The sequence below is a fragment of the Panicum virgatum genome, chromosome 6N, assembly GCF_016808335.1.
Source record: "Panicum virgatum strain AP13 chromosome 6N, P.virgatum_v5, whole genome shotgun sequence".
In the NCBI taxonomy this organism is placed as follows: Eukaryota; Viridiplantae; Streptophyta; class Magnoliopsida; order Poales; family Poaceae; genus Panicum; species Panicum virgatum.
The window spans coordinates 7,941,849-7,963,875 of record NC_053150.1 but is presented as its reverse complement, the minus strand read 5'-3'; the positions used below and the strand labels follow the sequence as shown (position 1 = coordinate 7,963,875).

General features: G+C 45.3%; 1 protein-coding gene across 1 annotated transcript; it reads right to left on the bottom strand.

Annotated features, from left to right (window-relative positions):
- Window positions 1-2,615: 2,615 nt before the first annotated feature.
- On the bottom strand, window positions 2,616-7,021 carry LOC120679273 (ABC transporter G family member 14-like). The gene is made up of 3 exons (XM_039960819.1): window positions 6,552-7,021; window positions 5,472-6,366; window positions 2,616-4,073 (listed from the first exon to the last, which is right to left on the bottom strand). Exons 1-3 carry the CDS (start codon window positions 6,828-6,830, stop codon window positions 3,049-3,051), a joined length of 2,199 nt encoding a protein of 732 aa, XP_039816753.1. The 5' UTR covers window positions 6,831-7,021; the 3' UTR covers window positions 2,616-3,048.
- Between the last annotated feature and the right edge of the window lie 15,006 nt (window positions 7,022-22,027).

Genomic DNA, 22,027 nt, shown 5'->3' with positions numbered 1-22,027 from the left:
TCCCTCCAACATAGCCTCTCCAATCCACAAATCCCTAACCTAAATTTGAGTCGCCGTCGAGCTTTAGGTTCTAGACTACCTCAAGCACCCTCAGTACTATACTCGGGTGCAAAAGTAGAAAATGGAGATCGACAAGCAGCTCAACGACATCGCCACGTCTCTAAAGGCAATCCAGGCGTCCTGGACAAGAACAACATGGCGATCGACAAGACCAACACCACATTGGAAGGCATCGTCGCATGGAAATAGACGATCGACGCCCAGGTGACCGATCTCCAAATGTTTGTGGTAGATCTGCGCGCCAAGGTCGAGCAAATTGCTCTGCGGCACGGTGCGGCATCCAACTGGAACAAAGTGTTCAATGAGGAAGACATCGACCTCACAAAGCTAGCCTCCGCCCAGCTGGCTGCGTCTGCGTCCGGGGTGGCTTCAGGGCCAATCAGCCACCAGGATGATGATCACTACTGGAGGTATGGTTGAAAAAAGGGCGGACTACAGGGCTTGATATATGTAACACCTTGGGGTTCTTTACCCCTTTCTTCTTCTTAATATATTGATGCGCAGCTCTCCCATGCATTCGAGAAAAAAAAACTACCGGAGGTCTGGTTACAGGGTGTTCACCACCTTTACACTACCTCCGGTCAAAGGTGCGAGACCAACATCTGAATTTAGTGCTCTTTGTGCCTGTTACTTCGATTCCAAATTCCTTTATGCACACTGCTGCTTAGTCATCTGCTTTACCTAAGTTATATTTCCCTCAGTTTGATGGTCGTAATCCCAAAATGTAGCAAAGCAACTCTGAAACTTACTTCGATCTCTATGATGTCCCTGTTCACGTGGGTGAAGATGGCCACTCTGAATTTCAGCAGCTTTTTAGCTTCGGTCTATTGATGCCATTGTGAAAGAACTTTCATGAAAGGATCTATGTTCTGCTATAAGCACTAGATTTAAGTGAGATCAATTTAACCACCTACTTAGGCAATTCTTCCATGTTAGGTAAACTGGTAGTGTGTCTGAGTACATATAGCGCTTTGATGAGTTAGTTCATAAGCTAAAAGCACATGACCCCACTTTCAATAATGCTTTGTCTACCAGGAGATTCATTGATGATTTGAAGGATGATATTAAGTCTGTTGTACTTATTCGAAAGCCCATTGACTTGGATTCTGCTAGTTCCTTGGCCTTATTGAAGGAAGAGCTGACAAGGGAACCCACTCACAGATGTGCTCCCACTGTATCGTTACATGTTGTGGAGAAGCTTTGGCAACTTCTCCAAGACCCTGTTGCTATCCCTGAGTTACATGTCGAAGCCACTGATGATTCTGGTGATGATCTGATGGCATTGTCTATTCATGTTGTGAATGGTAATGATTCCCCAAGAACAATCAGGACAGTGGGTCTGTATGGACATCAACCATTCATGCTGATTGATTTTGGTAGCTCAAGCAACTTTATTAGTGAACAACTAGCAACTTAATTTCCCTACTAGAGTTCACTTCAAAAGCCTGTACAAATCAGAATAGCTAATGGAGCTTCTATTCTCTACACTTATGAACTTAGGCAATGGCAAATATTTATTCAAGGGCATTTTTTGTTGTGGACCTCAAGATCTTGCCTCTGAAATGTTATGATATCATCCTTGGTATGGATTGGTTAGAAATGCACAGCCCTATCGAAATTCATTGACAGGAAAAGTGGTTCTCCTTCTATCACAATGGTACTAAGCTACAACGGCATGGTATTCCACTACAGGAACCATCTGTGGGCAAGATTTCTCTATCTCAAGTCCAACAATTTGAAAAAGATGATAACATATGGTGTATTTGGGAACTATTTTGGAACTATTCATGGTTCCCTCACAATGGTACTAAGCTACAACTGCAGAGTATTCCACTACAGGAACTATAGCACCTATTGGAGCAATTTATAGAACTTTTTGAGAAACCTGCTGGTTCACCGCCAAAGAGATGACATACACATTATATTCCCTTTATTCCTGGTGCCCAACCATTTATATTGAAGCCCTACAGATACAACCCATCATAGAAGGATGAAATTGAAAAGCAGGTGAGGGAACTCTTGCAAATAGGGATGATCCAAGAAAGTTCTGGCCCCTTTGCATCTCCTGTGTTTCTGGTTAAGAAGAAGAGTGGGGAATGGAGATTATGTGTAGACTGTAGAAGATTGAATTCCATTACGGTCAAGAACAGATATCCTATACCCAATATGGAGGAATTTCTGGATGAACTTGTTTTGATACCGTTTTTTTAACACGGTGCTAATCTGAAGGTGTGGAACAGGCAGCCGATGGAAGCAGACCGGCGTTGCGGCAAGGAAATATTGGGCCCATGGGTCGTGAAGCAAGACCTCGTAGTGGAGAATGCAGCCCGGGTCGGCATGTCTGCTCGTCTCCTAACACTGTTGGAAAATCTTCGTGTTCTTGCGTCTCTCTCATACAGTTCATCAGGCCGCTGTTCTGTCCAGGCCTGTTCTGTTCAGTTCATCATGAACAGTTCTTTTCAGGAGGCCGAATATGAATTGCACAAGATGTTTTGGTCACTCACTTGTGCTGCCAATTAGATTCGACAATGGTCCTGGGAAGTTGGGGACTCATGAAACAAAATCGTTCTGGTGATCTTATAAATGGCACTGGAACTCATTCAGACTTTCAGAGTCTCAGAGAGGAGCTGCAGCTGATGGCTGCAGGTTTGTATTGTACTATTTCCCCTTGTATTATACAGAGCACCGAGTGCTTCCTTCTCTTCTCGCCACAGATCAATCTAATAATTATTTCGCTAATCAGTGATCACCGCTATTAACCCTTTCTTCTACCTCTTGATCGCCCGATTAAGCACTAATCACCTCACACCGTGCATCCCTCCGAGAAACGGCGAAGAGTTAAACAAGAAGCTAATTAACTAACTCGTCCAGTTAATTACTCCAGATCTCTCCTGGCCTTGACTTTGAGCTGATTCATCAAGCAGATTCTACTGCTCCATGGATCGATTCGTGCACGGGCAGCTTGGTCACAGCCATGGCGTAATAATTTCACCTCGGCTTGAGGCGGTCCAGCGCGACGTAGGCGACGACGCGGTAGCCGACGAGGAGCAGCGCCATGACGCAGACGTCGACCCAGTGGTTGTTGAGCCCGACGGCCTTGATCGCCGGGAACTCGGCCACCGGGCACAGGGCGCCGTGGCCGCAGTCGTAGTAGCCGCCGCCGTTGGGGAACTGGATCCCGAGCAGGAGGCGGTAGCAGTAGAAGCTGTAGTTGAGCCACCGGAGCCAGGCCACGAACGGCGGGATGTGCTGCACGTAGTACCCGCCGGCGATGAGGAAGACCATGGTTATGACGGAGGCCAGCGTGGTGCCCTGCTTCACGTCCATGAGCACGGCGCCGATGGCGAGCCCCAGGCTCTGCGCCACCAGCACGCTGTAGAGCACGACGGCGAGCGAGAGGAGGAAGGGGCCCGGCCGCGGGTCCAGCCCGCTCATCCAGTAGAGGATGACCACGAACGCCGTGGGCAGGCCGAGCTCCATGGGCAGGTCGGCGGCGGCGCGCGACGCCAGGTAAGAGGAGAGCCGGTACATCCCCGACGAGCGCTCCTTGAGCAACATCGGCCGCTCCAGCGGGAACGTGAACACGGCGTTGTAGAGAGGGAAGAAGCCCCAGAAGACGGAGAAGAAGAAGACGAGCGCCGTCCGGTCCTGCAGGTGCGCCGCCGGCGTGCGCCACCACAGCAGGCCCGCCAGGCTCGCCACGCTCAGCACCTGGAGGACGCGCAGCTTGTTGAACGACTCGTGCCGCCGCTCCTTGAGCCCGCGCTGGAGCAGCACCACGAACTGCGTCCACCACCCCGTCGTCCACTCCGACGGCGCCGGCCCGCGCCGCGCCGCCGACGCCTGCGGCGCCGCCGTCTCCCGCGCGCAGATGTCCAGCTTCACCGCCGGCGCAATGTGGCGCTCGTACGCGGCCGCCAGCTTGGCCCGCACCTCCTTGTGCTCGCTCTCGCTGCCGCCGGTCACCGCCGCCACGCCGTCGCCGTCGCCGCTCGCCGTCTGCGGCGCGATACCTGCACGCACAGCGCGCGTCAGCACAGTGGTCGGAACAGAAAGGCTCCACGAGCTCGACAAGTGTCCGCCATTTTTTTCAGAGAGATCGAGCCACTGGTCGTATGAAAAAGGAAAAATTCAAGATTGGGAGTGGACAGAGGAGTGTGTCCCTGTCCATGTCTCCCCCCACCCAACCCCCACAACTGCATCGTTGCCGTTGCCCATTTTGCTCCTTTGTGACTTGTGAGTTGTGACACTCCTTCAAGTGGTGGCCGATTTTCGAAAACTAGTAGAATTGTCCGAGCATTATTTGCATTGGAGGCAAATAGAAAATATAAGTTTTTTTCCTCACAATTATTCAAGCTCTGCTACCTAAATCTGATTGATATATTACGATCTCCCACTAAGCAACGTAAATATTTATCTTCGCACTTCGATTAATAAGAGAATTCGCATATGTAAATTACGTAGGAATAGTTTACCTACTATGCAACTTTTTTTAGGAGATACCTACTATGCAACTTGAATCTCACTGCTCCTTGAAGTAAATCCATTTAACAATATAATTAGTAATTCATGAAGATGAAGATGGTGATGGATGCTCATGACGCAGATCAAAGTGGAAAAAAAAGCTAAAGAAACCAAACCGTCACTCTCCTCAGGGGACCCCCAATGGGCCAGGAGACCAACTGCACGCGCACACCGTATCAAGAACGCAATCTTGGCACACATTTGTTTGCGCTGCTCGCGCTCCCCCTCCATGTATGTGCTCATTTCTTTTTGTTTCTTTATGTTTTTTTCCGAGCCTGTGGTATTGTTCCGCGCTTTATTTTGTTCTTAACTTTTCAAGTGGTTAACTGAACAACTACTGTCCAACGGACCCGATTCCTCGCTCTTCGTTTTTTTTTTGTTAAACATTAACTGAAACGGTCGTCAAGGGAAGACCTTGGCGACCCATTTTATAATAGCAAGAAACGAAAAGAGGTACTTATGGTTGCGAAAACAAATTGTTCCTCCGGTACCACTTCTGAATCTTGGTCGAAAGCTAATTCGTGTGAGAAGTGGCATGCCGGCTTTGAACCACAGTGAAACACAAGCCACCCATAGGGCCAGTGATGTAGGCGAAGAAAATGTTTTCAGTAAATGGTAATGGCATGTGTCCTTTGCAATGCTGGAGAGTTGTCCCAATTGTTTTTTTTCTCATGGCCTACCAGGAAATAGCTAGGGCTGAATTTCTCACCCACCTCGGCTGCTTGCTATTGAGGAGAATGGATGACGTCAGCGCAAGGAATGGAATGAGGAATGGCACATGCCAATGTGCCCTATGAATTGGAAGGCATCGTGAAAAGGTAGAGAGGGGAATATTTGTGCGCAAATGGGTGTAAGCAAGCTAGGGGTGGGTGCATATGGCGGCGTACCGTTGGCGAGGTCGAGCATGAGGTCGGCGGGGTTGAGGGAGAGCGGCGAGGCGAAGCCGACGGAGGCGAAGTAGGAGAGCGCGTCGGCGGCGCGGCCGTAGTAGATGGGGCAGCCGTCGGCGGACAGCAGCAGCACCTTGTCGAACATGTGGTACAGCCGCGAGGACGGCTGGTGGATGGTGACCACGACGGTGCGGCCGCCGTCGGCCGCCATGCGGCGGAGCGTGCCGACGATCCGGGCGGCGGTGGTGGAGTCGAGCCCGGAGGTGGGCTCGTCGAGGAGCAGCAGGCTGGGGTCGACGAGCATCTCGAGCCCGATGCTGACGCGCTTGCGCTCGCCGCCGGACAGCCCGCGCACGCCGCGCACGCCGCCGACCATGCTGTGCGCGACCTTGGCGAGGCCCAGCTCCCGCGCCACGGCCTCCGCCTGCGCGCGCTTCTCGCCGGCGCCCAGCGCGCGCGGCAGCCGGAGCAGTGCCGTGTACCACAGCGTCTCGGCCACCGTGAGGTGCGGGTACAGCACGTCGTGCTGCGTCACGAACCCGGTGCGCCGCTTGACGGCGCCGGAGAAGGGCTGCCCGTTGTAGGTGATCTTGCCCGACAGCAGCGCCCGGCCGCCGTGCCCGTGCCGCTCACCCAGCGCCGTCAGCAGCGTCGTCTTGCCGCTCCCGGACGGGCCCAGCATCGCCAGCATCTCCCCCGGCCGCACCACGCCGGACATCCCGCTGATGATCGTCTTCTCCCGCGCCGGCGACGACCCCGCCGCCGACACCGCCTTCTTCTTCCTCCCGGCGTCCCCGCTGCCACCGACAGCCATGCTCGCCGCGGCCGACAGCTTGCCGCACCATCCGGCCGTCGGCTGGCCGAGCTTCACCTTGTACACCACCTCCTCGAACTGCACAAGACCATGCATGTACACGTCTCATCTATCAGTCATCACGTGCATATGTTGATATATAGCACTATTACTAACATTAACATACTTGATACTCACATAGTTACATGTATATATACATTACCAAGATAAAAAACATACACATGTGTGTGTGTGTGTGTGTGTGTATAGAACCAGCAGGTTACCTTGAGGACGAGAGGGAAGGAGTTGGCGGCGGGGCGGAGGCTAGCAGCGGCCGACGACGGTGGGCTGGAGGTGGTGGGATGGACGACGGCGCCGGAGGAGTTGGTGGTGGCAGTGGTCGTGGTGGTGGTCGCGACACAAGTAGAAGAGGGAGCGCCGCTGCTACTGCTGCTGCTGCTAAAGGTGAGCAGCATGTTCGGAGGAGGAGGAGGCGGCGGCGCTGCTCGGTGGCCGCCACTTCCCGCTGTCTGCTGCTCATCGTGCTCCAGCTGAGGCGGCATGGTGATCAGTCGATGTATCTTTTTGATCCTTGTCTCTCTCTCTCCTCCCTCAGTGTTATCACTTCACACAATCACAGCTCTGGTGTCTGTAGGTGTTGGAGCTTAACAATTGTGGTTTGCTAGCTGCTTCTACTCTCAGCCCTACTTGATTGATCAGCTGCAAGTGTGGTTCTGGAGTGGGCTGGCTCATGGCAAGGTATTTATCATAGGAGAAGGGCAGGGGAGCTGAGGGGAGGGGGAAGAGGGGGGCCTACCAGGTGGGCCAGGGGACCAACACTTGTTGCTGTCACTTTTTTATTGGCCAGGGTATATGGCACCCTAGTTAGGCCCTGTTTGGTTCCAAACTTTTTTCAGAAGTCCCCTATCACATCAAAAGAAATCTTACTATTTTATAGTATTAAATAAAATATGTTTATAAATGTTTTTTGACAGCTGAGTGCTTTTTCGCGAGACGAATCTAATGAGCCTAATTAATTTATAATTTGCTACAGCGATGCTACAGTAACCATTCGCTAATCATGGATTAAGATACCTCGTTAGATTCGTCTCGCAGTTTAGCCCCAGGGTTCTGCAGTTAGTTTTATAATTAACATTTATTTAATACTTCTAAATACTAAAAAGTCCCTGGGACTTTTTTAAGTCCCTATTCCAAAACACCCTCTTAGTTACAAGAGGAAGTGGTACTTGCTACTAGTGATCAGTACCGAGTTGCAATTAACAACTTAATTGTGTGGCGTGGGATAATAAAGTGGCATCATATCGCCACTAGCTGCATATATTATCCAGTTACAGATGTGGTAGTTATTGGTAAAGAGGGGTTTCACTGCCGGAAAACCGTAGTTCGCCGAGTGCCAAGGAGTTTGCCGAGTGTAACTTTGCGGGCACTCGGCAAACAATCTATTTGCCAAGTGCCAATAAAAAAACACTTGCCAAAAAAGACACTTGGCAAACAATATTGTTTGCCGAGTGCCTAGAGGTTGGCACTCGGCAAAGAGGTGTTTGCCGAGTGCCAAAGGGTGGGCACTCGGCAAACAACCCATTTTTTATTTTTCTCAAAATTTTAAAAATAGCAAACAACGTCTAAAAATTATGAGATTTGGCAAGATGTCATAATATCATATGTGTAGGTTGTGGAAAAAAGGTGAGGAGGTTTCGCACATTTTTGTCACGTACGTGCTTACAAACCAATACATCTCCGAATAAAAATCATAGAGTTGAGAAGGATCCGATAAGATTTGAAGTCAAATTGATGGTCAAATTATTGTTTGAGTTCAAAACTTTTTGTATAGGCAATAGACAACATAGATTGCTTAACGTGAAATTTTTGGTAATTTTTCAGGTTCATTTGGTATTTTTAAATTTTTTTGCTTAAATTCTTTGCCGAGTGTATGTTTTTGGCACTCGGCAAAGTCTCTCTTTGCTGAGTGCCATACAAATACACTCGGCAAAGCGTCTCGGATGAATTTTGAATTAAAATTTTTGGAGTATTTTAAATGACCTCGGATAAAGAAACTCACAACATCAAAGTTGTAGATCTCGAAAAGTTAAAAAACTTTGTAGTTCACAACTTTTTTATTTTAATTCATTTAGGATTTCAAATATGTGTTTGAATTTCTTAAATTTGAAATTCAAATTTTGCAAACGACATCGGATCAAAAACTTACAACATCAAAGTTGTAGATCTTGAAAAGTTATAAAACTTTGTAGCTCAAAATTGTTTTATTTGAATTCGTTTAGAGCCTCAAACAAACAATTTAATCTCGGGTTAGTATAATTGTGGAGAATCAAAATGGAATCTAGACACATGTGATGCAGGGGTGGAGTGGTAGAGGAGGCTACGCACGAAGCAAGAGGTCACGGGTTCAAATCACGATAACCGCGTAGCGCGCAATTTAACGCGAAATGATTGGTGTGGTTACCGGGTAAAAATAAAATATTTTGCTATTTTTAAGCGCCGTTTTTCTGATCCGGTCTCAAAAAATTTACCGAGTGCCCGAAAAAAGGCACTTGGCAAAACTGCCTTTGCCGTCATTTTTTTTACCGAGTCCGGTTTGCTGAGTGCCGCACTCGGCAAATCCTTTGCCGAGTGCAAAAAGGACTTTGCTGAGTGTATTCGACACTCGGCAAAGTCGGCCAGTCCGGTAGTGTTTGCTGGTATATATATGGTGGTTGTTAAGTTTTGAGTTTATGGGGGATGGATCCCTGCACATATGGATGATGGGTGGAAATAAGGAACAATATGGACATAATTATCTATAGGGAGAACTGAAAGTAGCACTCATGGTCGATCCTTCAAAATAAAATGTAAGTCCCAACTCACACAAAAATATTTGGTTTTGTAGATTGGAAACTGCTGTTCTCGCCATGCCATTCGCTTATTTCACTGTTGCATTGATCAAAATATTTACGAGAAATTTTACAATATTTGAAAAAAATATGAACCATCCATAGCAAGGAATCCAATGGTGGGGAAATAGGAAGTACCTAGAAATAAGTAATAGAAAGTACTTAAATTGGTGGAACCAGTACTATAAGAGGTGGAATAAGTACCCAATTTAATTTTACTAACCTATCAACCCGTGCTCCCGCACGGGCTAATTAGAATTTATAAAAAATAATATTTATAGCTAATAATTATAATTATTATCTCACACACTTTTTCATGTATTAAATATTCCAACACATACTCTAAAATATATATTTATCATTATCTAGTTGTAAAAGATTTTAATTTTGCGTCACACCTCCATGTATGTTTAATATATATTTAATTAAACTATTTATTTGCAAATTGGTATTTTTATCTCTTCCATCATACATGAATATATGGTGACACATATCGTGAGTAGTATTTTAGATAAATAATAATATAGATAATATATTAATAATGGCATGATTGTAATTTAGAATTTTATATTGGTGCATATTTTTATAATTTATTATAACTATATAATTTAGATTCAGATTTAGGAGTTACTTTAACTTTTAATAATGACATACTTGGATAATTTATATGCAAATTTAGGGGGTTATTTGTATTATTTTTTATAATGACAGGTGGGTAATTTATACGAAGATTAGGAGGTTACTTTAGATTTTTTTTTTTATAATGGTAGAGGTGGGTAATTTAGATACATGTTGGATAATTTAGATGCAAATTTAGGGGATTATTTACATTATTTTTTATAATGACAGGTGGGTAATTTACATGTAGATTAGGAGGTTACTTTAGATTTTTTATAATGGCAGAGGTGAGTAATTTAGATACATGTTTAGGGGTTACTTTAATCTATTTCTATAATGGCAGAGGTGGGTAATTTGTTAAAAAAGATAACATATCCAACGACTATTATAATTAGAGCTGACGGATATTTTTTATTTTTGTGATAATTTCTAGGATTTTTCTAATTTTGTAGAGTGTCCACTTAGAATTCTAGGTGGCTTCATGTGGAGTTTTGAAAGGAGCCTCGAATTAGCAATAGCAAGATAGTAAGATTTTTTCATAATTAGAAAAGGATAAGTGGGTAATTTCACACCCACATTGCCAAAATATGTCTAATGCACCCTGATGCATTGATCTGGTGTGCTGCGTGCGTCTTCTCGGAATCGCCGCCGCTATAGTCACCGGCTGTGCATTATAGGTGCTCGGCTCAACACTTGCCGTAATCACCGGAATTTCTATTGATCGCGCGTGATTTTTCTCCGACATATCGCAGCAGCGCCCGCCCTGTTCATCTTCTACCTCAGGCAGGGGGGGCGGCAGCCGGTGAGCTAGACAGCTAGGGGAGGGGGGTCGGGAAAAGGTGGTAGGTGGACGGAGCGGCCGCTGGCGAGGTCGCCGGCAACCTTATGATCCCGAGTTGCTGGGGGGTGGGATGGCTCCATGGCCGCCGGCCATAGAGGAGGGGTCGGGGGGCGGGTGGCGGGGGGGGGGGGGGCACCGCCGGCCGGGCGGGGCTGGACAACCGGTGGGGGTGCCGGCGGCAGGGGCGAGGAGAAGGCGAAGGCGCGCGGCGACGAGCTCGGTTAGTGAGGGTGGCGGCGGAGATGCCAGGGGCGGCGCCGAAGCCTGGGAGGCTGGGGAGCCATGGCGGGGCGGAGCACCGCCACCCTTCTGCGATGGGATTTATTACCATTGCAGGTGTGAGGAATAGACCTCCTCGGAATCACTGCCACCGCGCTTGCCGCACCGCTTGCAAAGAGCTTTCACAACGGCTTTCGTCGTAGGTGCTTCCGCCGCCATGCTCGCCCCGGCCTTCTGCCGCGCTTGCCGCAATGCTCAGCTGATGGAAGCTAGGAAGCAAAAGGATCTGTGGAGCCATAGAGGAACGGGCGGAGGAAATGAAGCAGATGTGTTTTTTTTTTATGTGGGGTCCATATTTTTTGTGGTGTAGGAGTCGACTCCACCATTTTGCGAACGTGGCTGCCTCTCTCCTCGATTCATAGATAGATTTGCTATTGCGGATGCCGTTACGGACACAACAGAGGGATATTTACTATAGTGCCCTTGGTAAATATTTACGGACACAACAGCTGTAGTCCAGAACTCCTTAAGTTCAATTTTCTAGTTGTCTTTCTCAGATCAAAGATTAGAAAAAAAAATAGAAGAAAAAGTACTCGGAGTACCATTGATACTTAACAATCATTGTAAAAAGCTCTTTATTTATATGTAAAACTGTATGCTACTACCTTTTTTTGCGATTCACAATCCTATTTTTATAAAGAAATTGAAGTCTTATATATTTGACAACTTTAAAGTTTTGCTATTAATTAGTTTATGCAATTCATAACAACAACAAAAAATAATATGATAGCACTATACATTTTCAAATATCATAACTTTTGTTGGATTGCATTGTTTCTTTGTTGAACGTACAACATGCAAAATCTGATCATTATAATATGTGCCCCTTTGTAAAAATGAATGAGTCAACAAGATACAGAGGGAAAGATTCCAAGACTGTGCGCCGGCAAAACTGGAACAAGGACACAAGTGATTATTAACACTGAGCTTTGTCTTTTAGCGTGACAGCTTAACCCTTGTGTGTGAAATGAGCGAGGATGAAGTGTCACTTGCGCAGTGTTGGCATGTTGAAAGACCGGATCGGGTGCTCTATCTTAAGAGAGGGAGAGGGTGAATTAGTCAACTTAAAATCTTAACATATGACTCCAACTAAATTGCACAATGTTAAGCTAAAACATGCTATTTATATGTGCAACTATGGCTTTTCTAGTAAAACCCCTATCCCAAAAGAGTTTAGCATCATATAGTCTTTCCTATCAAGATATTACTCTATGAAAGTAAAAACATACAAGGAAGCTAGTAAGATGCGGAAACGTAAAGAGCGGGATATAAGGAGGCAAACTCTTGACGCGGGTGTTTATCCCGTGGTTCGGTTAGCCACAAAGACACACCTACATCCATGTTGTTGAAGCACTCGCTAAGAGTATCGCTTCTCGGCAATCAAGTCTCTTTCGTGGACACAACCACAGTCACTTTGATCCCGATTTCCACTAAGGAGCTTGTCCACGAAGGAAGGGGGTCTCCACGTCCCCCGTACAAGATTGTCGTTGCCGCTCCACACCAAGTCGGAGGGTCAATGACGTGACGGCGAGCCACCAATACTCCAAGGGGCCGGCGCACCGAGATCTTCTTGTGGTTCACTCTAGAATCAGCTCACAAGGTACAACACCTTGCTATCTCACTCACTCAAGAGCTAATCTAGCACTTACACTCTTAAAGCTAGTGCTAAACCTAAGGATTTGATCAATGAGCACTTGGGTTGGCTTGGAGAGTTTCCTGGGTGTGTTTGAGACTTGTAGCAACTTCAGCAATCTTCAAATGACCGGGGATGGCATATATATAGCCCACCAAGTCCATAGAGCCGTTTGTAGCCGTTGGCCACTTTTCTGCGAGGGCACCGGTTAGACCGGTGAGGGGGCACCGGTGCAACCGGTCACTCATGGCTTCTGCACTAGCCGTTGACCTCTGACAGCTGACGTGGCTGTCACCGGTTAGACCGGTGCAATGCACCGACGCACCACAGGTGTAACCAGTCCTGAAGAGTTGCGTCCTGGCCGCTTGACATGCTCTCTGGTCATCCCTCTGGTGCCTGCACCGGTGCCTCAACTTGGCACCACCAGTTCAACCGGTGCCTCTCGGCTTTGGCTGGGCATTATGGCCCTTTGCTCTGGTGACACGGCACCGGTGTATCCGGAGCTTACCTGTTGGACCGGTGCACAGTCACCGGTTCAACCGGTGCCACTGAATCCTGTAGAACTCATCTAATTCGACATTTCTTTGAGTTCTTTCTTCGTGTTTTGTTTTGCTTCGCCTTTTTGCTTTATCCCTGGGATCTATAATTGTTCACTTGACAAACTCATTAGTCCCATTGATTGCGGTGTCACTCAATCACCAAAATCACAAAACTATGGCCTAATGGGACCATGTTCCTTACACATGTGTTGGCCTTTGCGGCATGTCACGTTGCAACCCATTAACGAGTAAAACTTAGTGGGGCAATTGTGGCGGCTGATGACATAAGGAAATCTTAATAATCTTTGTTCTTAAAATGTTAGGACTGAGCTCCTAGCCTTTAGCTCTAGTGTGTCCCCATCCTTCTGTTTTCATTTGTGATGCATCTTTTCTAGACCATTTTTCGAAATGCTTTACATCTAGCTATTTCTGACTGACTTGAGATATGCATCCTCTCAGCTAATTCTTGGACATACAGTGCCTACAAACTACATTGGTTGCATCACAAATTCACAATAAAGTTACAGATTACAGATTACACACAGACATAGTGCATATAGCATTTACATATATACATAGGCGGCTAGACATATTAATTTGTTGGATGCCACCTCAGGTACTCCACATTACCTCCCAAGGCCTGTTTAGTCTTCTTCTTATGTGGAAACTACAACGCACTAGATGTCTAATATTTTAGTATATTACATATATCCATTTAGGGCCCGTTTAGTTCCCCATCCAAAATTTTTTGGATATCAAATCAACACTTTGACCGGATGTCGGGAGGACTTTTCGGACACTAATTAAAAAACTAATTTTAGAACTCACTTGGAAACCACGAGACAAATCTTTTGAGGACTTTGACCGCGTCATTAGCACATGTGGGTTACTGTAGCACTTATGGCTAATCATGCACGAATTAGGCTTAAAAGATTCGTCTCGTCATGTACATCCAAACTGTGTAATTAGTTTTGTTATTTAATTACATTTAGTGCTTCATACATTTGTTTAAAGGGGAGGTGAAAATTTTTGGGTGAAAATTTTTGGGAACTAAACGCACCCTTAGTATATATATACCTACTTTCTGCACTACTAATCTCTATATTCTCTTTAAAAAAATCTCTATATTCTCATGACTCTTGACTAACCGAACCAACAAATCCTATAGTAGGGTGCATATATACATTGACATGAAGTTTTGAACCTCTATCACAAAGACTCAAATTAGTACTATTTATTTTGCTTGAGATGACCACAGATACAAGTTTGAATTATTATTTATAATAAATTTCATTAGAAGTTAGGTTGGAATATGCGTGATGAAATATATAACAAGGAGAAAGAGATGTCAATTTTCATCAAAAAAAAGACAGAGATGTAAATAAGTAAATGTTTGTGTGAAGTGAGCAAACCATACATTAATTAGTTAGTCCCATAAATTTGGAAGGAAAGAATATTTCCTTACTTATATGGTTATTATTAATCTGCTGTAAATCTGTTTGCAAAATAATATTCTTGTGAGATTGAGCTGTCCTTGGAAACAAGCCTCTAGAAGCTTTCATGATGGAACACAAAGTAATTAAAGACCATATGAATGTATATGAACTCAAGAGAATATGATTGCGATACCCAGCTGTTGTTGGGTGCGCTCTGACCCATTTTTTAAAAAAACAATAATATATAAGTACACATGCCCTGATCAATCTTTTCCACTTTTTATTCTTGAGCGGTTATTAGTTTAAAATGAAACATCGTGTCTTCTAACACAATCCCCCCTTTCTTGCGTGAAATCTAATCTAGCGCACCAATTGCCAGCTTTATTCCTTTATTTTTCTTGTTCACCTGTTCATTTTATTTATTTTTATTTCTTCAGATCAGCATTAAGAAAACCGAACAAGATCACTAAATATTCTAACTAGACCACAAAGAAAAATGAAGTCACCAAGATAATTACTTCCAACCAAACCCAAACAAAAAACAGCTACCCGTGTTATTATCACACATTGTTTATGCGACCGATTTCAAGCTAGAAAGCATACTACCACTGTTTAGAATCATTCGAGAAATAGAGAGATCTTGAAACAAGATCTTCCTTTGGCCAGTGATGTCACATTAACAATAAAGCCCAAAACTTTGGCTCCTTGCAGGACAAGCGTGTGCCCTGGCACCGCCTTTACTTGCAGCAGAAAGCAAGATGCAACCATGCAGATCAAATCCAAATTAGTAATGCATTGGTCACAGCTGAGACCAATACTGATGTGAGTGAGACCTGTTGTATCTAGCTGCAAGGTAATTACTAATTAATAAGCTAGAGACAGCACTTAGAGAGAAGCCTGAGAGATTGCAATTCCCGGTCTTGTTGCTCCAAGGCTTTAGGTGCCTAACCATAATTTATGTCACTCATGCATGTCGCCAGATTATTTTTCTATAGGGAGCTGGTGAATCTGTGCCACTCACGTCAAATTGTCATCTGAATTTATGCTGCTACCACTAGCCTCTTTTCTCTCCGGCCGTCTCCTCATTTCTATCTTTCTTTCTCTTTTTTTTCTTTGTCGATCGCCTTTTTACTTCTTTTTTCTTGATTGCCTACACTAGCCAATAGCCATAGCTAACAGCTACAGATTTTGTAAAGGCGCTGCCGGTTTGAGATATCTGCTGGAAGATTAACTGTTTTGTTACATGCGTTCGCTTTGCATAACCATGTGCAGGCAATGATGCATCTGAGGACCAAAACCAGCCACATCAAAGGTGTAGTGTACTACAAACCAAATCAGCTGGGGTTCCCTTTGCATGACATGGAAAAGGATGGTGGTGTTGGATGTGATCTCCAGGCCCGATCTAAAGATCGGGCCAAATCTCCTTTGATCGCGTCCTGATTGGGGGCGCCCAGTCAATGTGACTGGTGGGCCCCGTCGCCAGCGCTATATTAAGAACGGGAAGGGGTCGGGGCATGACATCCTAAGTTGACCGCCGCCAGAAACCCTTCCCATAGTTCCGATCCGATCTCGGGGAGCGCTAGGCCGACGGGAAGTTCCGCCATCGCCTCTTCCCCTCCACCACGACGTTCACCGGTGCCAAGTCCGTTCCCGGCCCGAAGGGTACCGGTACCCTCGCTGCCCACCGTCGCCGCCGGATCCGCGCCTCGCCAACCCGGACTTCCTCAACTCCATCGACGCCATGGCACCCTCCGGCAACTCCTCCTCCGCGGCACCCGCTGCCGATGGTCTGCGTCCCTCTCACCCACCTCTCTTTCTCTGACTCTATCTTGTATTAGATTAGACATGAACTTTTGATTATCTACTCAGAATGTGTACCCCTAGACTCGATTTGTGCACTAGATATGATCCTAGTCCAGAAACAGAGAAGATTAGAATATAACATTGGTATCATTCGCCGATCTAGTTGTAGATCGTGGTTTTTGGGGTTCGTTTTACTCAGATCTACGCTCAGAAAGTAGAAGGAGGTGACAGAAAATGAAAATCGATCTCGGATCGACCAAGAACACCCACCGAAACCCTAACCCTAACCCTAGAATCCAAGAAACCAAGAAGCAAAAGGCGGCGGACTTACCTGTTGCGCGCGCCGGCCACCGCCGCGCACCAGAGCTCCGGCCACCACCGCGCACCAGAGCTCCGGCCACCGCCAGCACAGAACCACCTCGGGCCGCTGCTCACCTGGGTCCGTCGCGGATCGGGTGCGCGGGCTCGAGCACCGCCGTCTGGCCGCTCGACGGCGGCGCGCTCCCGCTCGGGTGAGCGCGCTCGCCGGCGAGGGGGCCGGCGGCGGCGTCGTGGATCGGGTGCGCGAGCTCGAGCACCGCCGTCTGGCCGCTCGACGGCGGCGCGCTCCCGCTCGGGTGAGCGCGCTCGCCGGCGAGGGGGCGGCGGCGGCACCGCCGCTGTTTCTCCGCCCGGCCGTCGGCTGCTGGGCCGCGGGCCCATCTCGGGCCGCATGAACAGTGAAGAATTGAGTTTTTTCTTTTATTTTCAGAAGCTTTTGAATATGAATAATTGATGATTTTGTTTAGAATTGTTTTCTGCAAATAAATGCACCAACTAGTATTATTTTCAGAGCAGAAAATTATAGAATTATGCTTCTGAATATTTAGAATTTTACATGTTTCCGCTGCATAGAATTAATTTTGTCTCTATGTTAATTTGAACCAACGAGATAATTAAAATAGAGGCTTATAGAATTTGTTTCTCAGAACTTTTATACATTATGATATTGTAATTTCTGACCAAAGTTGTTATTGCAATATTAAAATTTTGTCCAGAATTATTTATGCATTATTTCTTTTCTGCCCAACGGTGATTAGGAATTAATGTACAAATTATCGCATGTTTTAATTTTGACCAACGTTAAATTGATACATGCATTTATTGTTGTCCTCACAAATTTTGAATTCAAATTTCAAGCTCTAATGCTATGACTTATGTGAATGCCATTCCTGAACTGGATGGCAACAACTATGGGAAAATGGTACCAGAAATTAGAGATAGCTCTGGCGATGGCCAATATAGATTTGGCTATCACAACGCCAGCTCCACAAGAACCAGAAAAGCCCGTAAGGGCACAGAATGAAGAAGCTGCTGCTTGGCCTATCCGAGAAAAGAATTATGACTCTACTATGACCAGATATGATGCTGAAAAGACACGTTGGAATGATTCCAACCGCAAGTGTCTTATGGTCATGGAGGGTTCCACTTCAGATGCCATCAAGATGGCAATCCCAGACTGTGACACCGCTTCAGAATATTTTGCAAAGGTGAAGAGTCAGTTTACTGGTTCTTCCAAGGCTTATGCTGCCATTCTTGCTGAGCAGCTTATCACCAAGAAATACACTGGCGGTGGCATCAGAGAACATATCTTAGAAATGAGCCATATGGCCAACAAGCTTAAGACAATGGACATGCCTTTGCCAGAAAAGTTCATTGTTCAGCTAGTCTTCAAGTCCCTACCAAAGGCGTTTGAGGCATTTCATGTCAACTATAACGCTTTTCCAGAAGATTGGGGTATTGACAAGCTGATTGGCATGTGTGTTCAAGAAGAAGATCGCCTTAAGAACTCCAATGGTGGTGAGCTTGCTTTTCAAGTTCAGCACAAGAAAAAGAACTTTCAGAATAAGAACTTCCAGCATAACAAGAGACATTTCCCATCAGGCAAGAATCAGCATGAGAGTGGCCTTTCCAGACCACCTCCACAGAAAGACCGGGAAAATTTTCCAGTTCAACAAGACTAGTGCCTGAAGTGCAAAAAGAGAGGGCACTACAAGAGGGACTGCCCAGAATTTTTGAAAGAGTTGTTAAGAAAGGGTGAGGACACAATTACTTTTGTAGATGAATCATTGTATTTAAGTTATGACAAATTCACTTGGTGGATTGATTCTGGTGCAACTACTCATGTTGCTAATTCTTTATAGGGATCAAGTATGAGGAGGACCCTGCCAAGAGGCGCAAGAAGAATTAAAGTTGCAAACGGTGTAGAAGCTGAAGTCGAAGCCATTGCAGAATTTCACTTAGAATTATATAGTGGCTTTGTACTTTGTTTGAGAGATGTTCTTTATGTACCGTCTTTGCAACAAAACTTAATAAGTGTGTCTAAATTAGATGATGACGCTATTGCTTGTCATTTTGGTGATGGCAAGGATACAAGTTAATTCAGAATGTGTTGGTCTTGCTTTCCGACAAGACAAATTATATTTGTTTTCATTATCTAAGAATGTGAATGCAGTATGTTCTGAGAATAAGAATGTCTCCTCATATGAGAATATTACTAAGAAACGCAAATGAATTGATGCAATCTCGTCGAAATTATGGCACTGTCGTTTAGGCCATATTTCGAGGGGGAGAATAGAGCGCTTAGTGAAAACATCAATTCTTCCACCGTTAGAATTTTCAGATTTAGAACAATATATTGATTGCATTAAAGGAAAATTCGTTAAGAACATAAAGAAAGGTGCCAAACGAAGTGCGGGAATTCTAGAATAATCCACACAGATATATGTGGACCATTCCCTGTCACTACTGTAGATGGTATGTTCCTTTTATAAAGTTTACAGACGATTACTCGTGTTATGGCTACATTTATCCAATCAAAGAACGATCAGAAGCGTTGGATAAATTCAAGATATTCAAAGCAGAAGTAGAAAACCAACATGATTTAAAGATTAAGATAGTCAGATCCGATCGTGGGGGAGAGTACTACGGTCAACACACCCCCTATGGCCAAGTTCCAGGACCTTTTGCAAGGTTCCTTATGGAAAATGGCATAGTTGCCTAGTATTCTACACCGGGCGAGCCCCAGCAGAACGGAGTAGCAGAAAGAAGAAACCGTACCCTAATGGATATGGTCAGAAGTATGATGAGCTACTCCATGCTATCGATTAATTTGTGGATGGAGGCGTTAAAAACCGCCATTTACATTCTTAATCGGGTGCCAAGTAAATCAGTGCCGAAAACACCGTATGAACTATGGACAGGAAGAGAACCCTCGCTTAGTCATTTTCGCGTATGGGGATGTCCAGCTGAGGCCAAAGTGTTTAATCCGAACATTGGGAAGCTAGATCTCAAGACAGTCAGTTGCCATTTTATTGGCTATCCAGAAAAGTCTAAGGGATATCGCTTTTATTGTCCTGACAGACACATGAAGTTTGTAGAAACAAGACACGCTACCTTCTTAAAAGATCAGATGATCAGGGGGAGCATGGTAGCCAGAAAAATTGACCTTGAGGAGAAGCGGGTATACGTTCCCACTCTGATGATTCAAGAGCCTTATTTCTCGTTACCTGTGGTTGTGGCACCGATAGAGCAGGAAACTGCAGTGCCAACACCTGTTGTTAGTCCACCTGACGTTGCAGTGCAGGAAACTGCGGTGCCACCACATGTTGTTGATCCTCCTAGCGTGGCATCAAATGGAAATGAGGACCCTGTTCCTCAGAACCAAGTAGAACCTGTTGCCATGGATGAGGGGGAGCAACAACAACCTCCTATGCAAGAAATACCAGTCGCAGTGGCCCTGAGAAGGCCACAAAGAACTAGAAAATCAGCTATTTCTAAAGACTATAAAGTCTATCATAGTGAAGAAATACAGAATGAGGGTGATCCCACCTCTTTTGAAGAAACCATGAAAAGCGCCAATTCATCCATATGGTTTGCAGCCATGGAAGATGAAATGAGATCCATGAATACCAATAAAGTTTGGGACTTAGAAGAAATTCCCAAAGGAGCCAAAACAATAGGCTGCAAGTGGGTCTACAAAACAAAATGTGACTCCAAATGGAACATAGAAAGATATAAAGCGCGGCTCGTGGCAAAAGGCTTCACGCAAAGAGAAGGAATAGATTACAATGAGACCTTCTCTCCGGTCTCATGTAAAAACTCTTTCAAAATAATAATGGCCTTAGTGGCACATTATGATTTAGAATTACATCAGATGGATGTAAAGACGGCATTCCTAAATGGGGATTTGTATGAAGATGTCTACATGGCACAGCCCAAAGGTTTTGTCGTGGAAGTCAAAGAAAATTTAGGATGCCGCTTCAGAAAATCGATTTATGGCTTGAAGCAAGCCTCGAGGCAGTGGTACTTGAAATTTGATGAAACAATTAGAAAGTTTGGATTTAAAGAAAATGAAGAGGACAATTGCATTTATGCGAAGTTCAAGAACGGGAAATTTATTTTCCTCATCCTGTATGTGGATGACATTCTGCTAGCCAGTAGTGATGTTAATCTACTACTAGAGACAAAGAAATTCTTGTCCTCGAAATTTGATATGAAAGATCTTGGTGAAGCTTCGTTCGTTTTAGGAATTGAGATTCACCGAGACAGAAGCAGAGGGGTTTTAGGATTATCACAGAAAACATACTTAGAAAAAGTATTAAAGAAATACGGTATGCATGCGAGCAAGCCCACACCTGCTCTAATAGTCAAGGGCGACAATTTCGGGAAACATCAGTGTCCCAAGAACCAGTATGAACTCGAGCAAATGAAGGCAGTGCCTTATGCTTCAGCTGTCGGAAGTTTACAGTATGCACAAGTGTGCACACGCCCTGACTTAAGTTTCATTACCGGGGTACTTGGCAGATACCAGAGTAATTCAGGCATAGAGCACTAGAAAATGGTAAAGAAAGCTTTACGCTATGTGAGGGGCACAACTGGCATGATGCTAACATATAGAAAATCAGAAACTTTAGAAATAGAAGGGTATTCAGATTCAGATTTTGCAGGAGATGCAGATGATAGAAAGTCCACATCTGGATACATCTTCACTCTTGTAAAAGGAGCAATATCGTGGAAAAGCTCCAAACAGTCAGTTACAGCATCCTCCACGATGTATGCTGAATTTGTGACATGTTATGAGGCCTCGGGGCAGGTCACATGGCTAAAGAAATTTGTACCCAGATTGAAAGTGGTCGACAGCATAGAAAAACCACTGAAATTATACTGCGACAACGAGCCAGCAGTATTCTATGCTCATAACAACAAGTCGAGTGGTGCTGCCAAACACATCGACATCAAGTTTTATGTTGTTAAGGAGCAAGTCCAGGATCAAACTATTTGTCTAGAACATATCAGAATGAACAAGATGTTAGTGGATCCGCTCACAAAAGTCCTACCACCCAATGTGTTCAGAGAACACTTAGCCGGCATGGGTTTAAGGGAAAGCCTATGATTCCTGGACAAAGAGGGCCCTAGAATAAGACTCTGTTTCAGACCGGAAAGGTGATTATGGCTGTTAATCTGACAGTAATAATTGTCATGACGAGGTACGCCCTATACACTGATCTGCGATGGGATGGACAAACTTAGATAAAGAACAAGAATAAGAAAATGAGAGATCAAGGGGGAGAATGTTGGATGTGATCTCCAGGCCCGATCCAAAGATCGGGCCAAATCTCCTTTGATCGCGCCCTGATCGGGGGCGCCCAGTCAATGTGACT

Bases quoted from the DNA above. Each gene is read 5' to 3' on its own strand.
- LOC120679273 (XM_039960819.1), bottom strand. From the start codon at position 6,830: ATGCCGCCTCAGCTGGAGCACGATGAGCAGCAGACAGCGGGAAGTGGC. The intron at 6,367-6,551 runs GTAACCTGCTGG...GGTCTTGTGCAG, and splicing joins CCTTCCCTCTCGTCCTCAAG to TTCGAGGAGGTGGTGTACAA. The intron at 4,074-5,471 runs GTACGCCGCCAT...CTGTGCGTGCAG, and splicing joins CATGCTCGACCTCGCCAACG to GTATCGCGCCGCAGACGGCG.